The 12,179-nt window shown below is 46.2% G+C and overlaps 1 protein-coding gene across 1 annotated transcript in view; it reads left to right on the top strand.

Moving 5' to 3' along the window:
* The window catches only part of NLRC5 (NLR family CARD domain containing 5), a 42,476-nt gene extending 30,297 nt beyond the window's left edge, over positions 1-12,179 (top strand). The window contains exons 33-47 of the mRNA XM_032195777.1: positions 585-665; positions 1,230-1,313; positions 1,709-1,792; positions 2,462-2,545; positions 3,165-3,248; positions 3,341-3,424; positions 4,121-4,204; positions 4,940-5,023; positions 7,237-7,320; positions 7,478-7,561; positions 8,493-8,576; positions 8,748-8,831; positions 9,965-10,048; positions 11,089-11,172; positions 12,086-12,179. Of these exons, the coding sequence (XP_032051668.1) occupies positions 585-665; positions 1,230-1,313; positions 1,709-1,792; positions 2,462-2,545; positions 3,165-3,248; positions 3,341-3,424; positions 4,121-4,204; positions 4,940-5,023; positions 7,237-7,320; positions 7,478-7,561; positions 8,493-8,576; positions 8,748-8,831; positions 9,965-10,048; positions 11,089-11,172; positions 12,086-12,167 (1,255 nt within the window). The 3' untranslated portion in view covers positions 12,168-12,179. The remainder of the gene's footprint in view (positions 1-584; positions 666-1,229; positions 1,314-1,708; positions 1,793-2,461; positions 2,546-3,164; positions 3,249-3,340; positions 3,425-4,120; positions 4,205-4,939; positions 5,024-7,236; positions 7,321-7,477; positions 7,562-8,492; positions 8,577-8,747; positions 8,832-9,964; positions 10,049-11,088; positions 11,173-12,085) is intronic.

The following is a 12,179-nucleotide window of genomic DNA, read 5'->3' as shown; positions in this document are numbered from 1 at the left end:
GTTAGCCTGGGACTTGTAAAGAAACAGTATTGAAGCCAGCACTACAGCTTACTCTTGTTCTCTATGCTCTGACTCTAGTGCATTTGTAAGCCATTAACCACCTTAAGTTGACTTAGACCCAAATGCCTGGAAGGTTGAAGTTCTTACAAAGTTTGTGGTCACACAGCTTAGAGGTTCAGTGGAAAGGAGACCCTGTTCTTGGTCTCCCTTGGGAGAGAGGATGCCCAGGTATGTAATCTGTATTGGGCACAGAGAATTCATGCAGCAGAGGTGTGCTCTCCCCATCTCAGAAAAAGCTGCTGACCGAGCTTGTGCTGTACTTGAACATCAAAGGATTCAGTCACAGAACAGGGCCATAGGAAGCAGCTCTGTGACCTATGCTGCCCGTGGACTGGCTCATCTACAATTAGAGGCTGTTTTTTTTTTTAGTTTAAACATTGCAAACCTGTTCAGAAATGTATGGTTGGCATTCATATAGCAGCATAGTCTTGTCCCATTCCATGCTCTGTTTTTCTTCTTTAAAACATCATTTGCTCCCTCAAGAGTGCACAGGTTTCTGATGTTCTCTAATCTCTATCTTCCAGGGTATGTAAAGATAAAAGCCTCTTCCAATTAGGCGTGAGGTTCCCGTGCTGCCTGGAGAAGGTGGAATCAGTCGTTAGCAGGTGAGAAAGCATCTATTTGTCATTTTCCACTTGTTCTGCTGCTCACCATGGAATGAAAAACATCTTCAGAGTGTCTGAGGCTCTCATCTCCATACGTTCAGTTTCAGAACACCTCTGTGGTGTTCTGAAAGGCAGAGAAACCTTATTCGTGTACATGTGATTTGCAGGACACCCATACTGGAACTACCTAAGGCTATAAAAATCTTCCTATATTCCCTGCAGGACCAGGGGTGCTTGCTCAGAAGACTTGAGCACTTCAGAGTCCATTACAACATGCTGGTTTCTGTATGAACTCATAGAGAAAGAACAGCATCAGTGTCTTCCTCCCTTTGTGTAGCTGAAGAAGGCAGCACTGATCTTGTGCTGTTGGGGAGGGCTGTGTTTCACTGTGCTAGACTGTGGTGTAGACAAGACACAGGAGAGTCTGGAGATGGCATTTCCCAAGCCCCGATCTGTTCCTAAGCTTGGCCATAAAGGGCACCAGCTACTGCAGTGGGAAGGCTGTGTATAGCAATGGGAATTGCTGATCATCACTGTTAACTTGTGTGTGTTTGTAACCTGCAGATTGAATCTGCATGAGCCAGAAATCAAGCGTGCTTGCTTCTATCAAAGGGTTCTTGAAAAATGCATCCAGCTTCAGGAACTGAGGTGAGTTGCCAGGCATCGCAGATGATTTTTGGGGGAAGAGAGTAGCTTTTCTTTTTCTGTTTGTGAGGGCACACAGTGGGTCGGGGAGAGGCCAGTGCAAGGTAACAGTCCCTACCCTCTGGATCCCCTACCTTGAGTGTTTGAATGGAAAACAGAAAAGACCCATAAACTTAATGGTTTCCTGGGGTATCCCATGAAGGCATCTAAATCTCCCCTGTAACCAACTAATCTGTGCTCTCCCATCATGACTGGGAGCTACACTGGGACCTTGTCAAGTGTCAGTATCTTGACAATTCTTGAGTGTCCCAGCACTGGGGTGCTTTAGCTGTAGGCTTGGTACAAACCTTTTGTCACCAGTGGATCATCAGCTCAGATCTGTTGTTCTGTTCTTGCAGATGGTCTCATGTTGAGCTCCTCGATGATGACACAAAAATTCTAGTCACAGTTTTGCTACCTCTTCCAAAGCTGAAGAAGTTTGAGTATGTCCCCATCTGTGGTCGCTTCTTTATGCTTTATGGTTTGCTCAGCCCTGTGCCTCTGACCCTGATGCTCTCTGAATCGCTTTGTCTGGAATATGGCCATGAGCTTTGTGATCTCTGCTGTGCTATGTCTAGCTTGTGAACTCAACAGCTCTGTGTAGCCTGTGTTGTAGGTGGTTGTAGAGCCATCACTTGCATGTTTCGAGGTTTTCCTCTTTTCCTTTTGGCAAATGAAAGTGACTTGAGATGGAGACCTTGGCTTTTGTTTACGTTGTACATAATTTTATACTGCCCTACTATGTAAAAGATTTTTCTGGTATGAGTATCATTCAGTCCTTTTCACAGCCCTCTTCAACTGTCAGCTGCAAGTTCATAAATGAGAGGCAAGCTTATAAAGGGTACCTCTGTCCAGTAGAATGCTGGGGGGATTGGTTAGCCCAGAGGCGGTCTGCACATGTATATCCTGAGTCTTAGAGATCTCTCTGAACTACCCACTCCTATAGTCCCATACACTGGAGATGTGGAATTCTCTCCAAACTCATTGGTCCCTGATACTGGTCCCTCTGCTGGCCAGTTTGGAATGGGACAGCAGGCCTGTCAGTGAAGAGGTAAACTCCCCTTTTTCACTGTCCTGAGAACTGACCTTATCTAATCTTTGCTATTTCGCAGGCTGACCTCTTGCAGTATTATGCCAACTGGGATTGATTACTTGATCACAGGCTTGCAGAAGTGCCAGGCCATTGAAGAGCTCAGGTGAGTGTACCAGGCTGTCCAGTGTCTGCCAGGTCTTTCTCAAAGCCTTAGTTAAACTCTCCTGTTTGTACTATGTACAGACGTAGTTTTCCTTATGGCTAGAGGACTTCAGATAGGGAAAAAGCAACAACACCTTTTTATTTGCAATGAAGGATGGATAGGAGAAACAGAGATCAGTGGTCTGGGGCAAGGAATGTTGAGTGAAGAAATCAAGTGTTTTGGTAGCTGGTATTTGCTGGGAGGCAGTGATTCCAGTGTGGCAGTTTCAGAGCTAACAGTTTACTCCTGGAGGATGATCTGGTGGCCTGCATGCAGAAGTGGCTTTTCCAGGCACCTACATGTGAGGCATCATTCTGTTACAAAGCACCCCTGGACCACAAGGGCTTTGCCATATTGTGGGCACGGTGGCACCCTGCTCCAGAGGTTTAGGATTCTTGGTGTTTTATCAGCATCCAAAAGCATCCAGTAGAATTGCTTTAGGGAACAAAATTGAAAACTACTCACAAGGACTAGAATACACTCCCATTTCTCTTCGCCCTTGTACTGCTCTCTTCTGTTCTAAATGCTTTCATAGCTGCCTGTGGGTAATTAGTTGTTCCTGTGTAATTTTGTCGTTTAGCCTGGGCCACATGAAACTCAGTGATGCTGCCATTCCTATGCTTGTGCTGGGCCTCTGTAAAATGCCATCTCTGAAAAGGCTAATGTAAGTATGTGACTGCAGCTCACCTCTAGCCCATCTTCTGATATTGAATAACATGAGCTTAATGTCCTTTCTCCTGGGGATGTCCTTTCCAGCTTGAACCATAACAGTATCGGTAATGATGGTTGCTCCAGACTCGCAGAAGCCTTGAGGAACATGCACTATATGGAAGAAATCAAGTAAGTTCTGTCTTTCTTACAATCTCACATCAGCAGAGTGGTGACCCCTAGTGACAACATTTGGAGAGATCCAGATGTGCTCATACACGACATAGTGAAAGCAGAGAGGTTACAAAACGCTCATGTATGAGGTAGCTGCGGTTTGAGATAAATCAGAGCCTGATGTTGGGAAGGTGAGAGTTTGGTCTAATGTCATTCTGCTGCAGTTACATAGAAAATGTATTAAATTGAGCATCTGGGTTTAAATATTTTCTGAAAACCCTGTTTAGAAGAGGGCCGGAGTCCACCTTTTCTCCTGAGAGAACCTCAAACCAAGCAGTTCCCTGTTGTGAAAATATCTGAATCTAGAGCCAATCCCAGGCTTGCTCTGCTTTTTTGACCCCCTTCTTTCTACCAGGTCCTGTTCCTCCTCTACTGTAGTGGTTTGGAAGATTACAACCAGCTGTGTTTTGGGATTCTGGCTGAAGTAATTTTCCACCCATTAACAAGATCTAGCGATTTTGATTGCTGTTTGTAATTTTTAATGCCTCATTAACAGCTTCAAGTCTTTCATGAGAGAGTTAAGACAAGCAGCTCTTTTATTCTCCTGTCAAAGTCAGAGCTATCATCCAGCAGATGGGAGACATTAAATAAGATGTCATACTGTGATGCTTGGGATTTTCCTTTGCAACACAGCCTTTTTTCTCCTCTTTAAAGTCTAGCCCACAACAAGATTGGAGATCCAGGCCTGATAAATATAGCCACTGTCCTGCTGGAAATGCAAAACCTGAAGAGAATCAAGTGAGTCACTTTGTTTGCAGTGATTTTGGGATATTGCTGCAGTTGGTGGGAAAGCCTGTGTGGGAAGCCTTCAGTACTTGTTGGCCTTTGCTTGAACAGAGAGTTGTGTCCTTGTGTCCTGGAAAGTAAATACACAAGCTCATGGGGAATCTTACAAGTCTCAGATCTATGCAGCGTTTTCCCTTGGGCTGTGTAAGGTTCCCAGAGTGGTGTCCCCCAGTGTTGCTACACTGCTTTTCTTTTCCTGGTGGAAGTAGAGGTGAAATTGAAGATTCATCAGGGCTGTCTTCAGACTGATATGGCTTCTACTGTGTTCAGACAAGGCTCTCAGTCAGAGACGTGGATTCAAACAGTCTTTCCTAAGAGGGAACAGATATGAGAGCAACCAGGTTGTATTTTAGGCCCAGCTCTGGAGTATGCCTTGAACTTTTTTGAAAGTAAAAACCTGATAATGACTTGAACAACAACCAGGAATTCCAAATTCCCTCTGGAAGAGAGAAAACTGCTCCTTCCTCCCAGTATCTGCTGAGGCAGGAGAGACTCGGTAGGTAAGGTAAACACATGACAAATCCCCAGGCCATTTTCCAGAGATTTATGGGGATATACCACTGCAGCCCCAGGTAGCCCATCACTGCGGTGACCCAGGTCTTCCCTTACACCAGATCACAGTGAAGTATCTTAAGCGGGTACATTCTGGTTCTTGTTCAGTCACTGAATCTTTCATGCTTATTTTAGCCTTTCAGGGAATAGTTCTAGTCCTGCTGGAGGGGAAAAGCTGATGGAAGCTCTTGCCTGTTGCAAGCACATCGAGGAGTTACTGTAAGTATGTAATTTCCAATGTCCCATCAGGAGGTAGGGCGAACAGCAAGGCATAGAAACCAAATCTATTCTGGCTCCAGTAAAGCTAAAGTCAATTTTAGTATTGATTCTTGTGAAAGCAGGGTAAAAACTCACAGTTGAATAGGACAGGAATGTGTGGTGCTGGCTGTTTGGGGATTTCATGTTCACTGCAATATCTTGGAGATTCCCAAGAACTGTACAAACTGTATCAGTGGAGAAGAGCTGGATCTGCAGTTTGACAGCAAGTATCATAGGCATATGGACTGTGCAGTGTGTTTTTTGCCTAAGAAATCAGCTTTAATCTCTATGGCTACAAAAATGGATGGAAGATGACAGATAAAGGCTTTTATCAGACATATTTATTGTCAGTCATTCCATTTCAGACCACTTTATAGAACAAATGTACCCTGACGTATTAAACAAATAAGAAAATTTAAACAGAACAAATCAGAAGAAACTATTCTGTTCCAATTAAAATGCTGAAGCTATTAAAATAACTTTCAGATTACAACATTCTGGACTAAGGACACATTACAAAGTGCAATTTCGGTATAATTCCAGCTCAGGACAGCTGTGGTGGTTTTACTCGGGTGGGCAGCCAAGTTCCACCTGGCTGCTGTCTCACTCCCCCTTCTTGAAGGGGGAGAAAATACAACACAAAGGGCTCAAGGGTTGAGATAAGGACGAGGAGATCACTCAACAAGTATCGTGACAGGCAAAAGAGACTCAGCATGGGGAGATTAGAGAAATTTATTACCTATTACTAACAAGCTAGAGAAGTGAGAAACAAAGGAAAGAAACCAAAAATGCCTTCCCCCCTTCTGCCCTCTTCTACCTCCTCCCCCTGAGTGGCGCAGGGGAGCAGGGGAATGGGGGTTGCAGTCAGTCTGCAGCACTTTGTCTCTGCTGTTCCTTCTCAGTCCCTCTCTGCCCCTGCTCCATGTGGGGTCCCTCCCACAGGATGCTGTCCTTCCCGAAATGAGCCTGTGGGGGCTGCCCACAGGCAGCAGCATTTCAGGAACTGTTCTAATACGGTTCCATACCACGGGGTTCAGCCCCAGGAGCAAACTGCTCCAACCTGGGTCCCCCACAGGTGGGCGGCAGCTCCTCCCAGACCCCCTGCTTGTGTGTGGGCTCCTCTCCACGGGCTGCAGCTCCGGCGTGGAGTCTGCTCCTGTGGGGGTCCTTCACAGGCCACATCCTCCATCGGTGCAGGGCCACCTGCTCCATTGTGGTCTCCTCCACGGGCTGCAGCGTGGAACCCTGCTCCACCGTGGTACTCCATGTGCTGCATGGGGACAGCCAGCTGCACCATGGTCCTCACCACAAGCATCAGGGGATTTCTGCTCCGGCTCCTGGAGCACCTCTCCCCCTCCTTCTTCACTGACCTTGACATCTGCAAGGCTGTTTCTCACTTCTCTCTCTCTCCCAGCTGCTGTGTAGCAGTATTTTTTTCCCCCCTTTCTTAAATATGCTCTCACAGAGGTGCAAACAACATTACTTATTGTCTCGGCTCTGGCCAGCAGCAGGGCCCTTATCTAAAATGGGGCAATTTCTAGATTCGTCTCACAGAAGCCACCCCTATGGCCTCCTGCTACCAAAACCTTGCCATATAAACTCACTACAACAGCCCAGTTAGTAAAGGAGATCAGAGTAGTCCTGAGAAGTGTAAGTCAATGGATGCTGGAGGAAATGACATTTCCAAAATGTGGAATTGCATCTTGCTCTGATGGCTTGCAGACAGACAGGATGGCACCTTCTACTGCCGGGGACTGATCGAATCTCTCCACATGTTGGTGGGCAGCAGTCTCTCCTATGCTTGCCTAGATAGTGAGATGAGGAAGGTTGGCTGCAGACAAGTCTTACAGCATAGATGAGGAACAGAAAATAGGAGTTGTTTAACTTTCTGGCTGTCGTACCATTAAGGTGATATCCAGAAGCATCACCACAGTGTGAGTACAGCATATTTTACTTCACTATTTAACTTCTGCTGTAGGATTACAAAACTTCATTGTTATTTCTGCCCACCCTCGGTGTCCTTTGGATTGCGGACATTAGCTCCTTTCAGTGCAGTCCCATGCACATGTGGGTGAGGAATGGGGGTCACGGATATGGGTAGGTGACAGATGGGTGAGGAATGAGGCCCCGTATCTCACTGCCAGTAAGTAACATTTTGTTTCTGCCCCTTCCAGACTATCAAGGAATGTTTTTGGAGATGGGGTAGCAGTGAAACTTGCCCTCTGTCTGCCTCACATGAGCAGCCTGAAGATCCTGCAGTAAGTATCAGCCTCTACTCAAGGAAAGCAGGATGTCCTGGGAACATGTGGGATGATTAAAAAGATGTTGCACCTTTCTTCTTGGCAAGTTACATACGAGCTTTTGTTACAGTTTTATTCTAAAATAATCCTCAAATGCTTGTGTTTCTTTTGCTAGCTTACAGAAAAATAACATTGGGCCAACAGGAGGGACAGAGCTGGCCAGAGCCCTGGTGGCATGCGGGCTGTTGGAAGAGATAAGGTAGGTCATGGCAGGACTGCTCGGGGTGGTGCCAAATGTATGGACTGGTATCAAACTGCAGGTGGGAGGCATTTCAGCTCTCTGGCCTGGGGCTGTTATCTAGGCTCTTTACCTGCGCAGAATGGTCCCGTGGAAGGCCACCCCTCCACCCCTCCTAGACCTGTTTCTTCGGGTGAGAGGAAACGGTGTTTGAAGTTCTGCTGGGCCTTTTGTAGCTATGTGCCTTTAAACTATTTTCTGCAGTAACCTGAGGACTGATAGAGCTTCTAAATATGAAACTGAAAGAACGGAGGCAATATGAATTAACTACTCCACCTGCATCCTTGATGCCACAGTTCTTTGTTATCTGTACATGGTTAAATAACAAAATTAATTAAGATGTGGGTAATTTGAGTGTGAGATATGGTAGAGCAGGGTAGGTATTGCCATGGCTCATGCTGGTAAACAGGAATGGAGCAGCACACCCTGGTGAAGGCTGGAAAGCAGTTACTGCTGCTCCTGAGCTTTTGAGACCCATGTCTTCTTCCCATTCTCCCTTTGACGTACAAGCTTACCGTCATTTCCTCGAGAGGCACGCCAGTCACTAACTGTAGTATAATCTCTTGTTTCCAGTTTCACGTGCATCTCATGATGTGCTGCAGATGTGTCTATCTCAGCCACAGGTATAACCTGCATTACTCCCTGCAATAAATTAACTGGTGAATGGATTTAGGTTTGTAAGGTAGAGCAAGGCTGTCATTCCCATTTTACCAAGCAGGGAACTGACCCTGAGTTGACATGTCTGGCCTGTCGTTGCTGTCTAGAGTCCTCACTTAGTCTGGGTACTAGTAACTGATTTACTAATACACCTAGTTGCATGTTGGTGGTGGGTCTTCTCTGACAGCAGCTGCTTTCTCTGCTGCCACTTAAAGCTTCTCCATTATTCTTACAGTTTATCAGAAAATGACCTCGGGGAAGGGAGTATCCATGCCCTGTCTGAGGGACTGCCACGCTTGGAACACCTCCGGAAGATTGAGTGAGTACCAGGGCACTGAATGCTCCTGGGGCAGATTGTGGTTGGCTTTCTTTGTAGCATCACAGCAGATGGTGCTGGTGTTGTATTCCCACCAGTTCTGAAACCAGCACTTTGTGCTCTCTTTTTTTTTTTTTTTTTGTTTTTATTTTGTTTCTTTCTCCCCTGCTTCAGCTTGAAACTCTGTGGAATCACTGACGATTCTTCAAAATCACTTTCTTGCGCCTTCCAACAATGCCCTGCCATGGAGGAAATAATGTGAGTATGGAAGTGGATGGGGAGGTCCTTCAACACGCAGGTGACGCTTGTATTGATGTCTGCTCTTACTGTTACCTGCAGAACACTTCTGATCCTGCTACACGTTTATTGATGCTTACCATTATGGTACTTTTTAGTGATAAATTTGCTAGTGATTTATCAACTGACTAAATTCAATGCAAAAAATCACAGGTATAGCTTGCACTTTATTGGAAGTGAAGTGCGAAGAGCTGAACAGAATATGGAGGAAAACACTTATCTTCAAACTTTTCCCATTATACTTTATCTTCTAGCATCTGCTCCGAGGGGCAGGACAAATTCCTTGTCTTGTTCTTCATGGCCAAGTCTTGTCTCCATTTTTAAAAAAGATGGCCACAGCTGGCTCTCAGAGCAGAGCAGGAGCTTTTCTATGTAATTGTAGAGACTGAGAGCTCAAAGCAAAATAAATTCAGCCTGCAGATGAGCAGGTGGTACCACCAGCTCCTAGAAGTCACTCCTCTACCAGGCTCTCCAGACATCTTTGCTGTGGCCAGCTGGGTGACACTTGACTCTCATGCTATTCTGATGTGCCGCAGTTCTGCAAGTATTTGTGAAAGGTTTGAATAAAGTGGTGCATGGGTCATAAGCCCACCAGACTTTCCCCTTCCTCCCCCAGAAGGTATTTGTGTGGAGATCACAGGATTTTATTACCAGTCCCAAGAGAGGTGAATTCTGGTGCTAACACCACATAATCTAGTGGAATAATAGAAGGAGTAAAGCAGTATGCATGACAGTATGCTGACACCCGTGAAATCCCAGAACAGTCCATGAAGTTATTTGGTAGAGGGCCCCTATTCTTGGACTGGATTCTGTCTTGCCTTTCTTTTTTTTGGGTCCTACACGCCATACAGAAATTCTGGAGTTCCAGAGTGTTGTATCACACACGGAAATATGTGGTGAAACTGAGGAAACCCCTCAAAATTAATCTTTGTAGAGTAGGGGAACTTTTACGTACCATGATAAGACAGTAATAACCTCTTGTAAATGGTCAAGTCTGTGAGAGGCTTGTAGCATAGCACTAATGTTGTTCCCCTTGTGTTCACCATTGGTTGGGCTTGGCTGACTCACCTGCTGGGGTTTCTTGTCTATCTTAGATTGTCTTGGAATTCCCTTGGGGATGGAGGAGCCCAGGAGCTGGCCAGTGCCCTCCCAGGGATGGAAAAGCTGAAGATGTTAGAGTGAGTACAGCCCCAAGAGCAACACCAGGAAGACCGGTATTTGTGTCATTGAGCCTTCAACTACAGTACTCCTGTGGGATGTATGCTAGGAACAACAGACAGACAGACATGCTTCTGCAATTCAAATACAGAATTCAGATGCTGACTTAGCCTGCTGTATACACTGGGCCAGTCTTGCTTGAGTGATACACAGAGCAAAGTGCTGTTGAAGCACCTCTTGCTTAATTTAGGGTATTTTCTGACTGTGGAGATATCTGAGAAGAATCTAGTCTGCCCAGGCCTCCTGTTTGAGTCCTGAAAGACAAAATGGTATCTCTAGGGCATGAGTCATATCATTCAATAGCCTCAGGTGAGCTTCTTCCTGGAGGCTTTTATTTCTCTTCAGTGCTTTGGGTGGTCTAGATAGTTACCATGCTCAGAGAGCCTGCAGCTCTTGCGCTGGAACTGTGGTGCAACCAGCAGCTGGGTTTGATGGTACCTGTTCACATGCTGGCCAAGTGGCATCACAGCCCTATTCCATGGGAGAGATTTGTCTCCTGCTCAAGAACTGTTCTTGGAGCTTTTTTCCCCCTGGTCATCCTCAACACATGGTGTGTGTCTTCCATCTCTCAGCTGTATAGAAATAATAGCTTGTGGATCACTGGCTCAGGACCGAGTCTTGTTTGTCCTGGGCAGGGAAACTACCCGGTAGAGGTGTCCTGGCTGTTTTACAGGTACAAGCAGTAAGGTTGTTTTTGAGGTAGGAAAAATTATTTCTAGCATTTTTTGGCACCAAGCTCATGGTGGGATCTGTTAGAGCACCCCATAGGCAAGGGAGCTCTTACAAGGCCTGTTGCTAGTAGGAGGTCATGGGGAGCAGTACATGCTTCTTGTATAAATAGGGCCATGGGCATCAAGGTGAAGATGATGTTGGTTGTGAAGCATTGCTGCCCTTGTACAAAAGTGTGGCTTCTGGGACAGGAGAAGGAGTCAGTGATTGTTCTGCTGTTTTCTGCTCTTAATGTCATTTTGCTTTTCAAAACATTTTGCTTTTAAAATAGTCTGGAGAAAAATCGCATTGGTGCCTGTGGAGCCATGAAGCTGTCAGAAGAACTTGTCAAGTGCCCGGAAATTCAGTTCATAAGGTGAGCAGGTATCACAGGGGGTTGTGGCTGCACGTTGGGTCAAAAGGACTGCAAGGCTTTATATGAGGCAATAATGAAGACCCGCTTGTGTAATTCCCCTGTAAGTTTTCTTTCTCCAGTTATGTCTGGTTTCACTTCCAAAATATTTCCCTGCCCTGTCCCAACCTCTGTCCTGGGATCCATATCTTGCAGATACCCGCTCTTTGTCATTGCTTCTCCAAACCATGTGTATCAAACTCCACTGGAAGCCTCTTGTGAGAGACACCCGTTCCATCACTCAATGGAAAAGTCACTCTTCTCAGAGTGCCTCTGATAATTTTTGGTAACACAGGTCCCAAAGTCAAGTATCTGCTCCTATCTAAGCTGTGTCTTTGACCCAAAACCAGCCGCTGTCTTCCCCAACAGTGAGAGCATCCGTAGAGCAACCACTGAGAAGTATTTCTGGTTCCAGCTGGAGCTTGGGGCCCCCGTGTTCTTGCTCAGCGTGGTGCAGCACAGCATGCAGCCCCTCTGGCTCCATGGAGCGCTCTGCTCCACAAGTTAAGGGCCTGGTCCAGGCAGCGTTGGGGTAGACTCCAACAAATGAGGCAGATGAAGGAGGGTGTCGCACATAATCCAAGTTGCTTGTGTAACTCAGATTTTCTTTCCCTTCTTGAAATCCCAGTGGCCTGAGGACCTTTCAAAGCCGTAATCGTTCTCCCAGGATAGTTCAGTGAGTCCGTTTCAGGAGGCAGGAAGCTGCTGGGTTGCTGCTGTGTCACTGAGATATGGCCACACCTTGCTCTTGTCTCACCGCAGGACCAGCTTTGATAAAAACCTAAAGCTGCCTCTTTGAGTCAGCCACTGTGTTGGGCATGCCACCTCCTGGCCCACCACACCAAACCCTACAGTAACACGCTTGCTGTCGTTACAGGCTGTGGGAGAATCCGGTGCCCAAAGGCCTCGCTGCAGATTTGACAAGCCAAGACCCAAGACTGTGTTTCTCCTTCTACTAGCAAAGAAAAGAC

This window comes from Aythya fuligula, chromosome 12 (genome assembly GCF_009819795.1).
Source record: "Aythya fuligula isolate bAytFul2 chromosome 12, bAytFul2.pri, whole genome shotgun sequence".
Classification (NCBI taxonomy): Eukaryota; Metazoa; Chordata; class Aves; order Anseriformes; family Anatidae; genus Aythya; species Aythya fuligula.
The sequence above is the reverse complement of the archived record's forward strand: the minus strand, read 5'-3'. Positions and strand labels throughout refer to the sequence as shown.